General features: G+C 54.8%; 1 protein-coding gene across 4 annotated transcripts in view; it reads right to left on the bottom strand.

Moving 5' to 3' along the window:
* The window catches only part of BRME1 (break repair meiotic recombinase recruitment factor 1), an 18,958-nt gene continuing 6,859 nt past the window's right edge, over positions 1–12,099 (bottom strand). For 2 of the 4 annotated variants that reach the window (XM_061190379.1, XM_061190377.1), the window contains exons 4-9: positions 10,881–10,962; positions 10,527–10,631; positions 6,769–8,055; positions 3,007–3,095; positions 876–968; positions 243–460 (exon numbers count right to left, since the gene is read on the bottom strand). In XM_061190379.1, the coding sequence (XP_061046362.1) occupies positions 307–460; positions 876–968; positions 3,007–3,095; positions 6,769–8,055; positions 10,527–10,631; positions 10,881–10,962 (1,810 nt within the window). In that variant the 3' untranslated portion in view covers positions 243–306. Of the gene's footprint in view, positions 461–875; positions 969–3,006; positions 3,096–6,768; positions 8,056–10,245; positions 10,404–10,526; positions 10,632–10,880; positions 10,963–12,099 lie in introns of those variants that run through there. The other 2 variants (XM_061190376.1, XM_061190378.1) reach the window with 2 other exon arrangements.

Genomic DNA, 12,099 nt, shown 5'->3' on the forward strand with positions numbered 1-12,099 from the left:
AGCTTCCAGGCCTCTGCCACAGGGAGGAACAGGTCCCCTCCCCCAGGCGACTCCCAAGGGAGGCTGCTGAGGATGGCAGGACCTTTTGTGTTTCCCATGGGAAGGTGACTTCCAGGTCAGCTGAGGGGAGGTTTCTGGGGCCCACCAGGACTTGCTGGAGCATCTCGGATGGTAACAAAATAACAGGGGGCACACAGGGGCCAGCAGGCTTTCCGGAGTCTGCTGAGGGATTGTTTCCAGCTGTTTGGCAGGAACATCAGGCACTTCTGGGGGCCGGCGAGCCTGTACGAGCACACGCACACACACCTACGAGTCCCTCCAGGACTGCTCCCCTCGAGGGAGATTCCCAGCCCCCTTTGGTGTGTAGGGTGCAGGGGCCTTCCCTGCCGGCTTTGCTTTCTGGTAGTAGTTGAGGCGCTTGAAGGCCTCCAGGTCCCGGTGGGCGCTCATGATCAGCCGGCTGTGGGGGAAAGGGGCTGAGCTGTGCTCCACCTCGCAGCAGAGTGGGACCATGCCTCACACTCGGGCACACACCAGGCTGCTCACACAGGCTCACACACTCCTGTGTACTCACAGGTCACACACACACAGGCATGCACACGTGCATCATCAGAATCAGCCTGCTGCAGGGCAGGTTGTGACCCTTCTAGCCCCTCTTCAGAACCTAACAACTCTGCGAAGGATGGGTTTATGACACAACCGGCTGGGGCCCAGGAACGGTGGAGCTTCCCAGAGGCCCCTCGCTGGGGATCCCGGGCCCACCCTGACACCCCAGGATCGCTGCTGTACTGGGCCCTCCACCATCCTCCCGCGGCCCCATCCCCTCCAGCCAGCCCGGGGATTTGTGGATCCGTGGATCCGAGCCCAGCCCTTACTTCAGGTTGGAGAGCTCGATGACGAGGCCTCGCACGGTGTCTGTTGCATCCTCCATCCTGGCGGCTTCGCAGGTCTTGATCCCCATTTGGGTCCTGGCGGGAAGGGAGGGAGGGCAAGAGGCCTGACCTCTCTGGACAACTCCACCAGACTCTGCCCTGGGGGGCTTTGCTGGGCCTCGAGCTGTCTTCTCCAGAGATGAACGCCTTTGACAGTCTTGAGGCCACCCTGGCCACAGCCCTGATGGCCGACCCAGCCGGCTCTACTGCTGAAATCGCACCCAGAATCCAGCCACTTCCCCCACCGCCGTGGCCCTTGTCCGACAGCTGCCACAGCCTCCCCAACCCCCAGCTCCTGCCCCTACAGCCTGTCCCCCCTGTGGCCTGGGGGGCAGGGGAGGGCGTGGCAATGGAAAGCCCGCCTAAAGTCCCTCCCCAAAGCCCTGCCCCATCTGCGCACCTCCAGACCCCAGCCCCTCCCTCCCGTCTCACCTCCCCCCTGCTCTAGCCACACTGAATTCCTGGCCATTCCCTGAGCATTTCTTAGGGCTCTGGAATGTTCTTTCCTAAATGTCTCCTCCTTGGGGTGGAGAAGGTGGGAGGAGGGAGCCCTCTCCATCACCACAGGTTAAAATTTTAACCCCTGCCCTGCTGTCTTTTTCTCCCCAACACTCTGCCATCTGACCACCTAATTTGTCTGTCTCTCGCTCACCCCTGCTCCCACCCCCACTAGGTAGAAGCTTCATGTTTTGTCCCACGCAGCCTCCCCAGTGCCCAGAGCAGTTCCTGGAAGAGCCGGCACTGGCGGGCATCAGTGTCTATGGAAGGGGTGGACGTGCCTCTGCACCACCGTATCTAACGGGTGCAGCCTGTGGTGGGCAGAGGGTTGCCCAGCTTGGCAGCATCTCCTGGGTTGTCACTACAGGAACTCTGGTCCTGCTCCACCTGCCTCGGTCACCCTGAGACGACTGGCCAGTCCGGGCCTCAGTCTCTTGCCTTTTCTCCCTCAGCCATGGGCCACAGAACCAGACCCTGGGACCCACCTGGGGGCTTCCAGCCATCCATAGAGGCCGCCGGAGATTCACCCAGGAATCTCCCTCCTCTTTGCCCAAACAATAGTGGGGCCACTTTGACTAAACTGCCTCTGGTCCCTGTGCCCAGCGTGCGTGTGTGCGTGGAGGGGGGCGCAGGGGGTGGGGCAACAAGTGGTACAACAGGTACTATTTACAGATGTGTGTAAGGGCAGAAGGTGGGAGCACGACCTCCCTCTCCCCTGAGGGGGAGGAGAAAGAGGAAAGAGACAAACTCCCTAACCCTCCTCCACACTTGCAGACAGAAACAGAAGCTTGGCCATAAATAATCGATAAGCCGCCACTCTGCAGAGAGGCCAGTTCAGGTTCAAGGTAACAGGAGAGGACTGTTGCTCAATGCTAGCCACCAGCAAGGCTGGGAGACAGCAAAGGTGATGGGCTGTGAGAGGCTCTGGGGTGGGGGGAGAGGACCCCCCAACACACACTCAAACACACACACACACACACACACTCCATAGGCTGGAGGAAGAGCACACCTGGTGCCTGCAGGAGGGAAAGAAGGTGGGCTGCCTTGGGGAATAAAATCAAGCAGGAAATAAGATGGGACAGGTGGGAGACTCTGGAGGGCCCGAGGGTGCCAGAGAGGGGATGGCCCCTGTGGGCCAATGGTTCTTAGCCCTGTCTGGGTCCACTCCCCCTCCATGGAGATTCAGAGAAAGCTCTGGACCTTCTCTCCAGAAAAACACACAATGTGCATTAAAACAACCACAGAGCTGGGGGCATCATCCCAGGGGTCCTTGGGAGAGATGCTGGCTTGGGTGCAGATTGCTGACGAGTTCTCCACTCGCGGGTAGCAGGGGACATGGGTAGTTTGAAAGTCAGGGCTTAGCAACCTTACTGGACCGAGGAAAGTGAGGCCCCTCGAGGCAGAGCCAGGGCGACCTCCGACACCCTCATCCACAAAATGGGAGCTCACAGGGCTGGGGGGAGGGAGAGCATGGGGGCTCTAGTGCCAGGAAAGCAGCCACTCTCTCCCCTCCCAGGGACAAAAGGAGGACTCCTGTCAAGGAAAGGGTTCTGGGGTGGCCTCCCACCCTGCCTACCTTGGCTGGGCCTCAGCAAGGGAGCCTCCGTCGGCACGTGGGCTGGTGCCAGGCCAGCAAGGGTCCAGCCCGCTCCCTGCAGGAGACAACTGGAAAGAGAGAGCACGCACACATGTGAACGGCCCAGCTGGGTGAGCCCTGCACAGGGAAGGAAAAGTCAGGCAGGGGAGGTCTGGCTTCTCCTCTGCCACGCCAGGAACACCAAGGCTGGACTCCTGCAGAGGAAAAGTGGTGTGGGGGACAGATGCCACGATGGCCAGACCTACGGGCCAGCAGCCCGGGCTGCACTCACCCTCCCTCTTTGGAAAGAAAGCAGAAGGGCAATACTGGGCCTGACCCTGGGGTCCTGTCCCGGGCCTGCGCCTTTCGACAGGCTGATTTGTACGGGTGGGCGGCTCCATCCACACGTTCTCTGTCCCTGACAACTGAGGAGTGGTGCTGTCTCCAGCTTGTCCTGCAGTATCTAGAAGGGTACAGAGAAGACCCTGAGTGGTGGCGACTGCGGCGAGGTGGGCATCTGGCGTGGAGGGGAAGAGGTCGGCCACATAGGCCATGAGTTTCATGTCAGGAAGAGATTTTGCAAATGTATTTTGAAGGGAAAATTCATAATTAATAGGGGAGAGAGCCAGATAACCCTGAGAAGCTTAAATTTCTAAATGTCAACGGTGGTTTAATTTTCATGGAAAATGTCAGGCTCAGTTGTGGAGGTGACGTATGTCCTTCTGAAAAGAGGCAAAGAGGCTGAAGTGGAGCGGCCGGCCCAGGGCTGTTGGGCCTTTTCTGAGGAGACTAAAGTCCTGGGGTGGCGGATGGGGTGAAGGGCTTGAGCTCGACCTGCAAAGGGTCCCCGAATCCAAAGGAACAGACGTGAGGAACTGGCTGCAGCCCGGCGGCTCTCGCGTGGGGATGACTCCGCCTCCAAGACACTTAAGTGTCCGAAACCACTTTTGGTTGTCATGCCCGGGGGAGAGGGCGCTCCTGGCACCTGGGGGTGGAGGCGAGGGACACTGCTCAAGCCCCTGCTGTGCACAGAATGGCGATCCAGCCCCCAACGCCAGTAGTGCTGAGGTTGGGAAGCATACTCTAGACGATACAGTTTCTCCCGTGCTCCTGGCCGACTTTCACGGAGGCAACTCTGTGACTTAAAATACAATTTGAGGGCTTCCCTGGTGGCGCAGTGGTTAAGAATCCACCTGCCAATGCAGGGGACACGGGTTCGAGCCCTGGTCCGGGAAGATCCCACATGCCGCGGAGCAACTAAGCCCGTGTGCCACAACTACTGAGCCTGTGCTCTAGAGCAAGCGTGCCACAACTACTGAGCCCACGTGCCACAACTACTGAAGCCTGCGTGCCTAGAGCCCGTGCTCCGCAACAAGAGAAGCCACTGCAATGAGAAGCCTGTGCACCGCAACGAAGAGTAGCCCCCACTCGCCGCAACTAGAGAAAGCCCGCGCACCGCAATGAAGACCCAAAGCAGCCAAAAATAAATTTAAAAAATATATATATAATTTGATGCCACAGATTCACCCAACTCATGGCACCATTCTTAGTCATGAGGAATAGTCTCTTTCCCAACAGGTACCACGGCTCCCACCAGCGTTGTGTAAATGTCATGACAAAGGCGGTGCTTGTATTGAACGTGTGGGGGCCACCCCTGTGGGCTGTGAGAGAGGCCTGGGAGTCAGTGTTTTAAATGACACTGCTTGTGGGCAGAGGAGGGCTCCACCAGCCCTGGGGTGAGCACCACGTCCCCAGGGAGCCGCGATGAGAAGAAAACACCAAGTGTTCCTGTGACGGCAGCTGGGTTTGAAGCCAGTCTGTCACTGCTGCGAGACCCCAGGGCCCCTCCTCTGAAGCGGTGCTCACAGCTGTGCCACGGTGAGGTCGAGGGCTGCTCTCTTGGTCCACCTGCGCTCTGTTCCCATGTGTCCCTGCCCACAGGGCCTTCCCGCACCTTCCCATGGGAACCTGTGCCTGGGTTGCCCCGACCTGTTCAGGAACGCCCAGTGTCAAAACAAAACGTGCCTGGGTGTCCACAGCCTTGTCAGGGCAGCGCCTCCTCTCCCAGCAGGGCTGTCCACCCCAGCTGCTGCTGGGTCCCCCACACTGGTGCTGCCAGCTCCTTGGTGATTTCAGAGTGCACTCACTGGTGGCATGTCCGGGAGGGCTTGCTCCTTTGCGCTCTGGACGCCACCCAAGGTCCCAACTGCTTTCCCAGCCTTATCCCTCAGCCACAGCCCAAGAAGCCAGAGACTGGGGATGACTTAGCTCTTCTTTCCAAGAGAGGGGTTTGCATTTTTCAAGGGATGCAGCTTTAGTTATAAAGTTTCAGCTCTGCCCAGCACCTGAGCACCTACCTCTCCAGGGCGATCGTGTTTAAACATTGTGACCAAACCGCAGTGTGACTCGATTTCTGTGATCCTGCTCATCTGGTGATCACAGCAATGTGCAATGGGTGGTACAAGGAATTGGGGCCGGGGCAGGGAGGGCCGGGTCCAAAAAGTCACTCAGTAGGCCTGTGTCACAAATGACCCCTGGCCATCCCTTGGGAAGGCAGCGCCTGAGACCCACGTTAGCTCAAGCCAGTCACATCCCCCTCTGCAGTGGGAACAGCCAGCTTTCTTCAGCTGGGCACCAGATGACGTCCTTTGCTTGTTTGGGGGCTGTGTCATATAAGACTCTTTAAGTGCCGAAATGACAGGGTACAAAATGCTCACTCCGGGAGAGGCAGGTGGGAACGGTGCTACTGAAAACCTCATGGGGGCAGGGACCATGGCTGATCTGTTCACTCCTGGCATAGAGCGGACTCTCACATCTTAAAAACATTTTCAAACAACCAAAAAAATGAAGTTTTAAAACAGAGACAGCCAAAGAAACGGAGGCCATGTTTGTGAAGCAACATGGGCTCTGTGTTCGTTCCAGGACGGAACAGTTGAGGCACAGCTGCAGAATCAGGCCAACCTGGGCACAGACCCAGGCTCTTCCCCTGTTGGCTGCCTCACCTGGGGCAGGTGCCCAACCTTCTTCAGCCTCTCAGCCACACCCAGTGCATGGAAAGAGAACCACCTACCTATCAGGGCGAGGCTGCAAAGCACTTAGCTCAGGCTCAAGTGCGCCAGCAGCCAGAGATGTGGCGCTTCCTGGGGGGGGTGGGGCCAAAGCAGGGACTGCCACCTGCCCTGACAGGTGACCGCCAACGGCCAGCACAGGCTCAGCAGGCAGATCCCTGAAGGAAGCAAAGTCCCTAAAATTCCAGCAAATGAAATTCCATGTATATGTCTGAAAGAGAATTGTATCTGGGCCCCCAAATGACCCTAAAGATGGGCAAAGGTTCTTTCCAGTGGGGGAACAAAGTCCCCACCCGTAGGCCCAGGTTTGAGGTCACTGGCTTCTTTAGGTCACCCCGTTTGGTCTGTCACCCTCCATACATCCCTCGGGAACCTCCGGCCAGAGCAGGGCACTGAAACGTGGAGGGGGCAGGTGCACCAGGGGTTCTCCCTGGGCTGACAAAATACATGTGTGTCACATCCCGGGGCTCTTCAGCTCCCACACAGATGGGCCCCTCATAGAAAGGCAGGTCTATCCTTTCCAGAATATCACAGACTCCACAGCCGCTGAAGTTGTGACTCAGATCCCCGGACTCATCTGCTGTACAGATGGCCACGTGCCCACCTTTCCCCCACTACCGGGTGGTTTGGGAGGGCTTGTGGCCATTTGGCACCTGTACTAGGACATCTGGCTGTAACTCAAGGAAGCTCTTACCTGTTCAGGTGGGGCTTCAAAACCAGGGGCTTCCAGGGCATCCTGTGTCTGGCTGTCCGGCAGGAAGTAGAGTTCCATGGCTGGGGACCCCTCCCAGACAGCCTGCTCTGAAGAGTCAGCAGGGTGCTCCGGCTGGCCTGCCGGGCTTGTGCGGGCATCTGGGCTGCCCTGACGTGCCCCGGCATCCTGGGGAGGGCCGTCCACTGCTTCTCTGTACACTGGTGGAGCACAGGCTCCGAGGGGCAAACTGAGCCCCTTGAGGTCTTGTTTGTGGCTATGGCTCCCTAACTCAGCTGCCTTTTTACCCACAGGTTGCGACAGCAAAGGCAGCAAGCACATACCTCCCAGCCCTTCTTGATCCGGGCCTGGTACCTGTGTCTGACCCACAGTTGGACCCATTTCCAAGGCTAAAGGGCTGGAATCCCCAACACCTATTGTGGGCTCTTGGATCTCATGAGCCAGATCCGGGGAGGCTGCAAGGCCCCCCGGGACATCATCAGGGGGCTTGTCTTCCTGCCTTGCCTCCTCTCTGCCTCCTGTGGTCTCCCCAGTGAGAGGCATGCACCCGAGCAGGGCCCTGCTGTGGCCTCCATCAGGAGCCTTCCTGCTGGGAGAGGCAGTCACCCTGGCGTTGACCGTCCCGTCTGGCCCAGCCACCCCCAGAGCCCTCTGTTCTGGCTCCGTGGGGTCTGTGCTCACACCTGCGATGACAACAGCCCCAAGGCGGGAGCATCTTGGGCTGCTATAGCTCCACTCTGCTCCCCCGCCAGTCCAGCTGGGTGTCTGCAGAGCGTCAGGAGGGCCCTGGGCTGCAGATCTGGGCTCTGGGCCCAGGATGCCATCTTCTTCCTCCTGGCGCTCCTCAGGCAGCTCAACTCCTGCTTCCCCTCGGGCACCTCCCTCCTGAGGGGCTCCTTGGTCTGGTTCCTCTTCAGCATCACTGCCTGGCAGGTGCCCTTTCTGGCCATGATCACCTGGAACCCAACCCTCCTCCGTGCTTCCACCATCTGGCACGTTGGTCCCATGCTTTGACAGGTGGTCCTGGCTGGCCCCCTCTGAGGCCGAGGGCACTGTCCCCCACTCCAGAGAGGCAATGCTGGAGGCCAAGGGCTGAGGATCCCCATCGCCAGGCACAGGCATCACAGGGTTTTGGCCGCTGGGCTCAGGGCAGGCACTGTCTGCCTGGGTCTGGTCTCCTGGGTCCCTGGTCTCCTGGAGGGCAAGCCCTGGGGACTCCTCTTGAGGCTGGCTTCTGGCCTGCTGGGCACTAGGTTCTGGCAGTGTTTCCTGTGGAGAGAAAAAGACTCAGCCTTGGGCCTTCAATAATCAACCGCTCCTAGGATTTTTCTAGTCATTACTGCCCCTGTTCAACGTCTCAGATGCTGCACGGATGACGGTGCACCCAAATAGGGATCAGTCCCAATGCTGGGCAGAGCTTTGTGCCAGGGGCTAGAGGGGGAACCGGAAGCACAGGAACCCCTCTCTTTTTTTTTTGGCCACACCTCACGTCACGTGGATCTTCCCCAACCAGGGATTGAACCCCCATCCCCTGCAGTGGAAGTGCGAAGTCTTAACCACTGGACCACCAGGGAAGCCCCAGGAACTCCCCTTTCTACCAGCTCCTTCTCCCCACCAGCACCAGGCACGTGGAGGCTCTCGGGAAGATCAAGGATATAAAAATCAAGGAGGTCCTGTGGATCGCACCAGTGTCAATGTCAGTTGCCTGGTGTTGCCAATGGACTACAGTTACGTAACATGCTACCACCGGGGGATGCTCGGGGAGGGCACACGGGGGCCTCCCTGTGCTGTTTTGTTTTTAATTTTGGTAAAACACACATAACCTAAAATTCACCATTTTAATCATTTTATTTATCTTTTTTGAAGGAAATGATCTTTTTTTAAAAATATTTAATTAATTAATTTATTTGGCTGCATTGGGTCTTAGTTGCGGCACGCGGGATCTTTCAGTGTGGCGTATGGCTCTGTAGTTGCGGCGTGCGGGCTTAGTTGCCCCACAGCATATGGGATCTTAGTTCCCTGACCAGGGATTGAACCCCTGTCCCCTGCATTGGAAGGCGGATTCTTAACCACTGGACCACCAGGGAAGTTCCCACCATTTTAGTCATTTTAAAGTGTATAGTTCAGTGGCATTAAGTACATTCACAAGGTCAGGCAACCATCACCACCATCCATCTCCAGAACTCTTTCATCTTCCCAAACTGAAACTCTGTCCCCATGAAACACTAACTCCCCACTCTCCCAGCTCCTGGCAACCCCCATTCTACCTCCTGTGGAATCGGTAGAATTTGCCTACTCTAGGGACCTTGTATAAGAGGGACCATACAGTATTTGTTGCTTTGTGTCTGGCTTACTACACTTAGCGTAATGTCCTTCAGGTTCATCCATGTCGTAGCATGTGTCAGAATCCCTTCCTTGGGACTTCCCTGGTGGTCCAGTTATTAAGACTCCATGCTCCCAACGCAGGGGGCACGGGTTTGATCCCTGGTTGGGGAACTAAGATCCCACATGCTGCATGGTGCAGCCAAAAAAAAAAAAAGAATCTCTTTTTAAAGCTGAATAACATTCCATTGTGTGAATATACAATATTTTATTTGTTCATTCATCTGCTGATGGATACTTTGGGTGCTCCCACGTTTTGGCTACTGTGAATAATGCTGCGGTGAACATGGATGCACAAATATCCGTTCCGTGATATGGATATACCACATTTTGTTTATCTATTCATCCATCGATGATGGACACTTGCAGCCATACTGTTTCTTTTTTTTTTTTTTCTGTATTTTTGAATTTTATTTATTTTTTTATACAGCAGGTTCTTATTAGTTATCCATTTTATACGTATTAGTGTATACATGTCAATCCCAATCTCCCAATTCATCACACCACCCCCCCTTCCCCCTTTGGTGTCCATACAAACGTCTCTACGTCTGTGTCTCAGTTTCTGCCCTGCAAACCGGTTCATCTGTACCATTTTTCTACGTTCCACATACATGCGTTAATATACAGTATTTGTTTTTCTCTTTCTGACTTACTTCACTCTGTATGACGGTCTCTAGATTCATCCACATCTTTACAAATGACCCAATTTCGTTCCTTTTTATGGCTGAGCATACTGTTTCTGCAACCTCCTCTGAGTCCACATAATGCCCTGGAGATCCATCTAGGTGGTTATGTGTATCACACCTGTTTGTTCCTTCTTTATTGCTGGGTTGTGTTCCATGGTGTGGATGGACCATGATTTGTTCAACCATTCACCAGCTGAAGGACATCTGGGGTGTTCCCGGTTGGGGGTGATTACAAACAAAGCTGCTGGATATGCCCACCACTCACTTTTTTAGGGGTGTGTGTTCCAGAGACATCGTGACCCCTGGAGCTCATGGTGGCAAGGACAAGACAGCATGCTGTAAGACCCACCCACCCCGACTCACAAAAAAGCTTCTGAGAAGCATAGGGGTTCAGGGATAGAATGTGGGCTGCCTTTCTGAGTTTCACCACTTTCACGCAACTTGGGGAAGAGAGCTCTGGCCTCGACAGCTTCAGTGCAGGCACGGCTGTCCTGAGTGCCTCTCACAGGCCTGCGAGTTGCTGGCATGGCACCTGCCGTCCACAGACATCTGTAGCGCCAAAAATGGGGTGTGTGTGTGGAGAGGTGCAGGGCTAGCCATTGCCAAAGGAAATCAAGGCTGAACTTGGCTGCCAAGGTTGGGCCAAGAGGAAGGTCGATGGTAGGACCTTACCAAGCTGAAGGCCCCACTCCTGGGGTCCTCTTCCCTCCTCTCTGCTCGTCCTGTCACTGTCTTCCTGGGTTTCGCAAACTGGGGGACAAACCTCCTGACTGAGTTCTGTGAACCAGATACAACAAGAACAAAACAGCAGTAAAGAAAAGATGAGGGAGGAATGAGGTCTCGGAAATCAAGCAAGCAGACACCAGAACAAGTTTCTCTCTTGCAATCTCAAACTCTCAAGGCCCTTGCCTTCCATCCCCAGCACACCGTCCCACCAGCAGTTATTGATGAGGAATAGAGACAAGATCTCCAGCTGAAGGGAGGCAGCATCTTTTGTACATACGTCAGGCTGCAAGACAGGCTCACCTGGGAAGGAGGAAGGTGAACTGGCTCTTTTTCTGGCTCCCTGAGGAGCCTGGAGGGAGCTCCTGCTTCCTCATAAGGAGAGCTGGGAGGAGAAAGACAAAACAGAGGAGGTTCTCAAGTCCTCCTACGCTGTTAACTTGCATAGCAAGACAAACGGAGGCAGCGGCGGCAGCGGGGAATGAAATCCAAATGCAAAGTAGCACCCAGGGTCTCCTAAGAGGGAGGCCCTGGAGCACCTGCTGAGAGAGGGTGGGATGGAGAAGGGGACATGTGACACTGCCAAGAAAGGTGTGGAGTCCCACATCTAGAATCCAAGCTGCCTGCTCTGGCAGCACTTAAACTCTTATAATCCCAGGAACTGGCTCCTGAAGTTAAGAACAGGAATTCTCATTTGGACTGACTGACACTCCAGCCCCCAACTCTGCAAACTGTAAAGAAGTTGTAGATACAAAAAACACAGTGTCTAAAAAAACGGGTGTATTCATATCTGCCAAAATGCGGAAGCAACCGAGATGGCCTTCAGTGGGTGAGTGGATAAATGAACTGTGGTAATCCAGACAATGGGACGGTATTCAGCGCTAAAAAGAAACGAGCTCTCCTCTAATCAATACTCTGTAATGGCCTATGTGAGAAAAGAATCTAAAAAAGAGTGGATATATGTATATTTATAACTGGTTCACTTTGCTGTACACCTGAAACTAACACAACATTGTAAATCAACTATACTCCAATAAAAATTAAAAAAATAAAATGCCATCTGCTTTATAAAAAGAAAAAAGATCGCGCTCTCAAGCCATGAAGACACGTGGAGATACCTTAAATGCATATTACCAAGTGAAAGAAGCCAATCTGAAAAGGCTATGTACTGTATGACTCCAACTATATGATATTCTGGAAAGAGCAAACTATGGAGACAGTGAAAAGATCAGTGGTTACCTGGGGTTGGGGGGAGAGATGAATAGGCTAGGATTTTTACGGCCATAAGAAGACTCTGTAAGATACTGTAATGATGGATGTATGTTATTATACTGTTGTGCAGACCCACAGAATGTACAACACACAGAATGAACTCTAAAGTAAACCGTGGATTGTGTCAATGTAGGTTCATCCTTGGTTAAAAAATGTACCGTTCTGGTGAGTCATGGTGATAATGGGGGAGGCTGTGCATGTGTGGGAACAGGAGGTGTATCGGAAACCACTGTACCTTCCTCTCAATTTT

The sequence above is a fragment of the Eubalaena glacialis genome, chromosome 4 (genome assembly GCF_028564815.1).
Source record: "Eubalaena glacialis isolate mEubGla1 chromosome 4, mEubGla1.1.hap2.+ XY, whole genome shotgun sequence".
NCBI lineage: Eukaryota > Metazoa > Chordata > Mammalia > Artiodactyla > Balaenidae > Eubalaena > Eubalaena glacialis.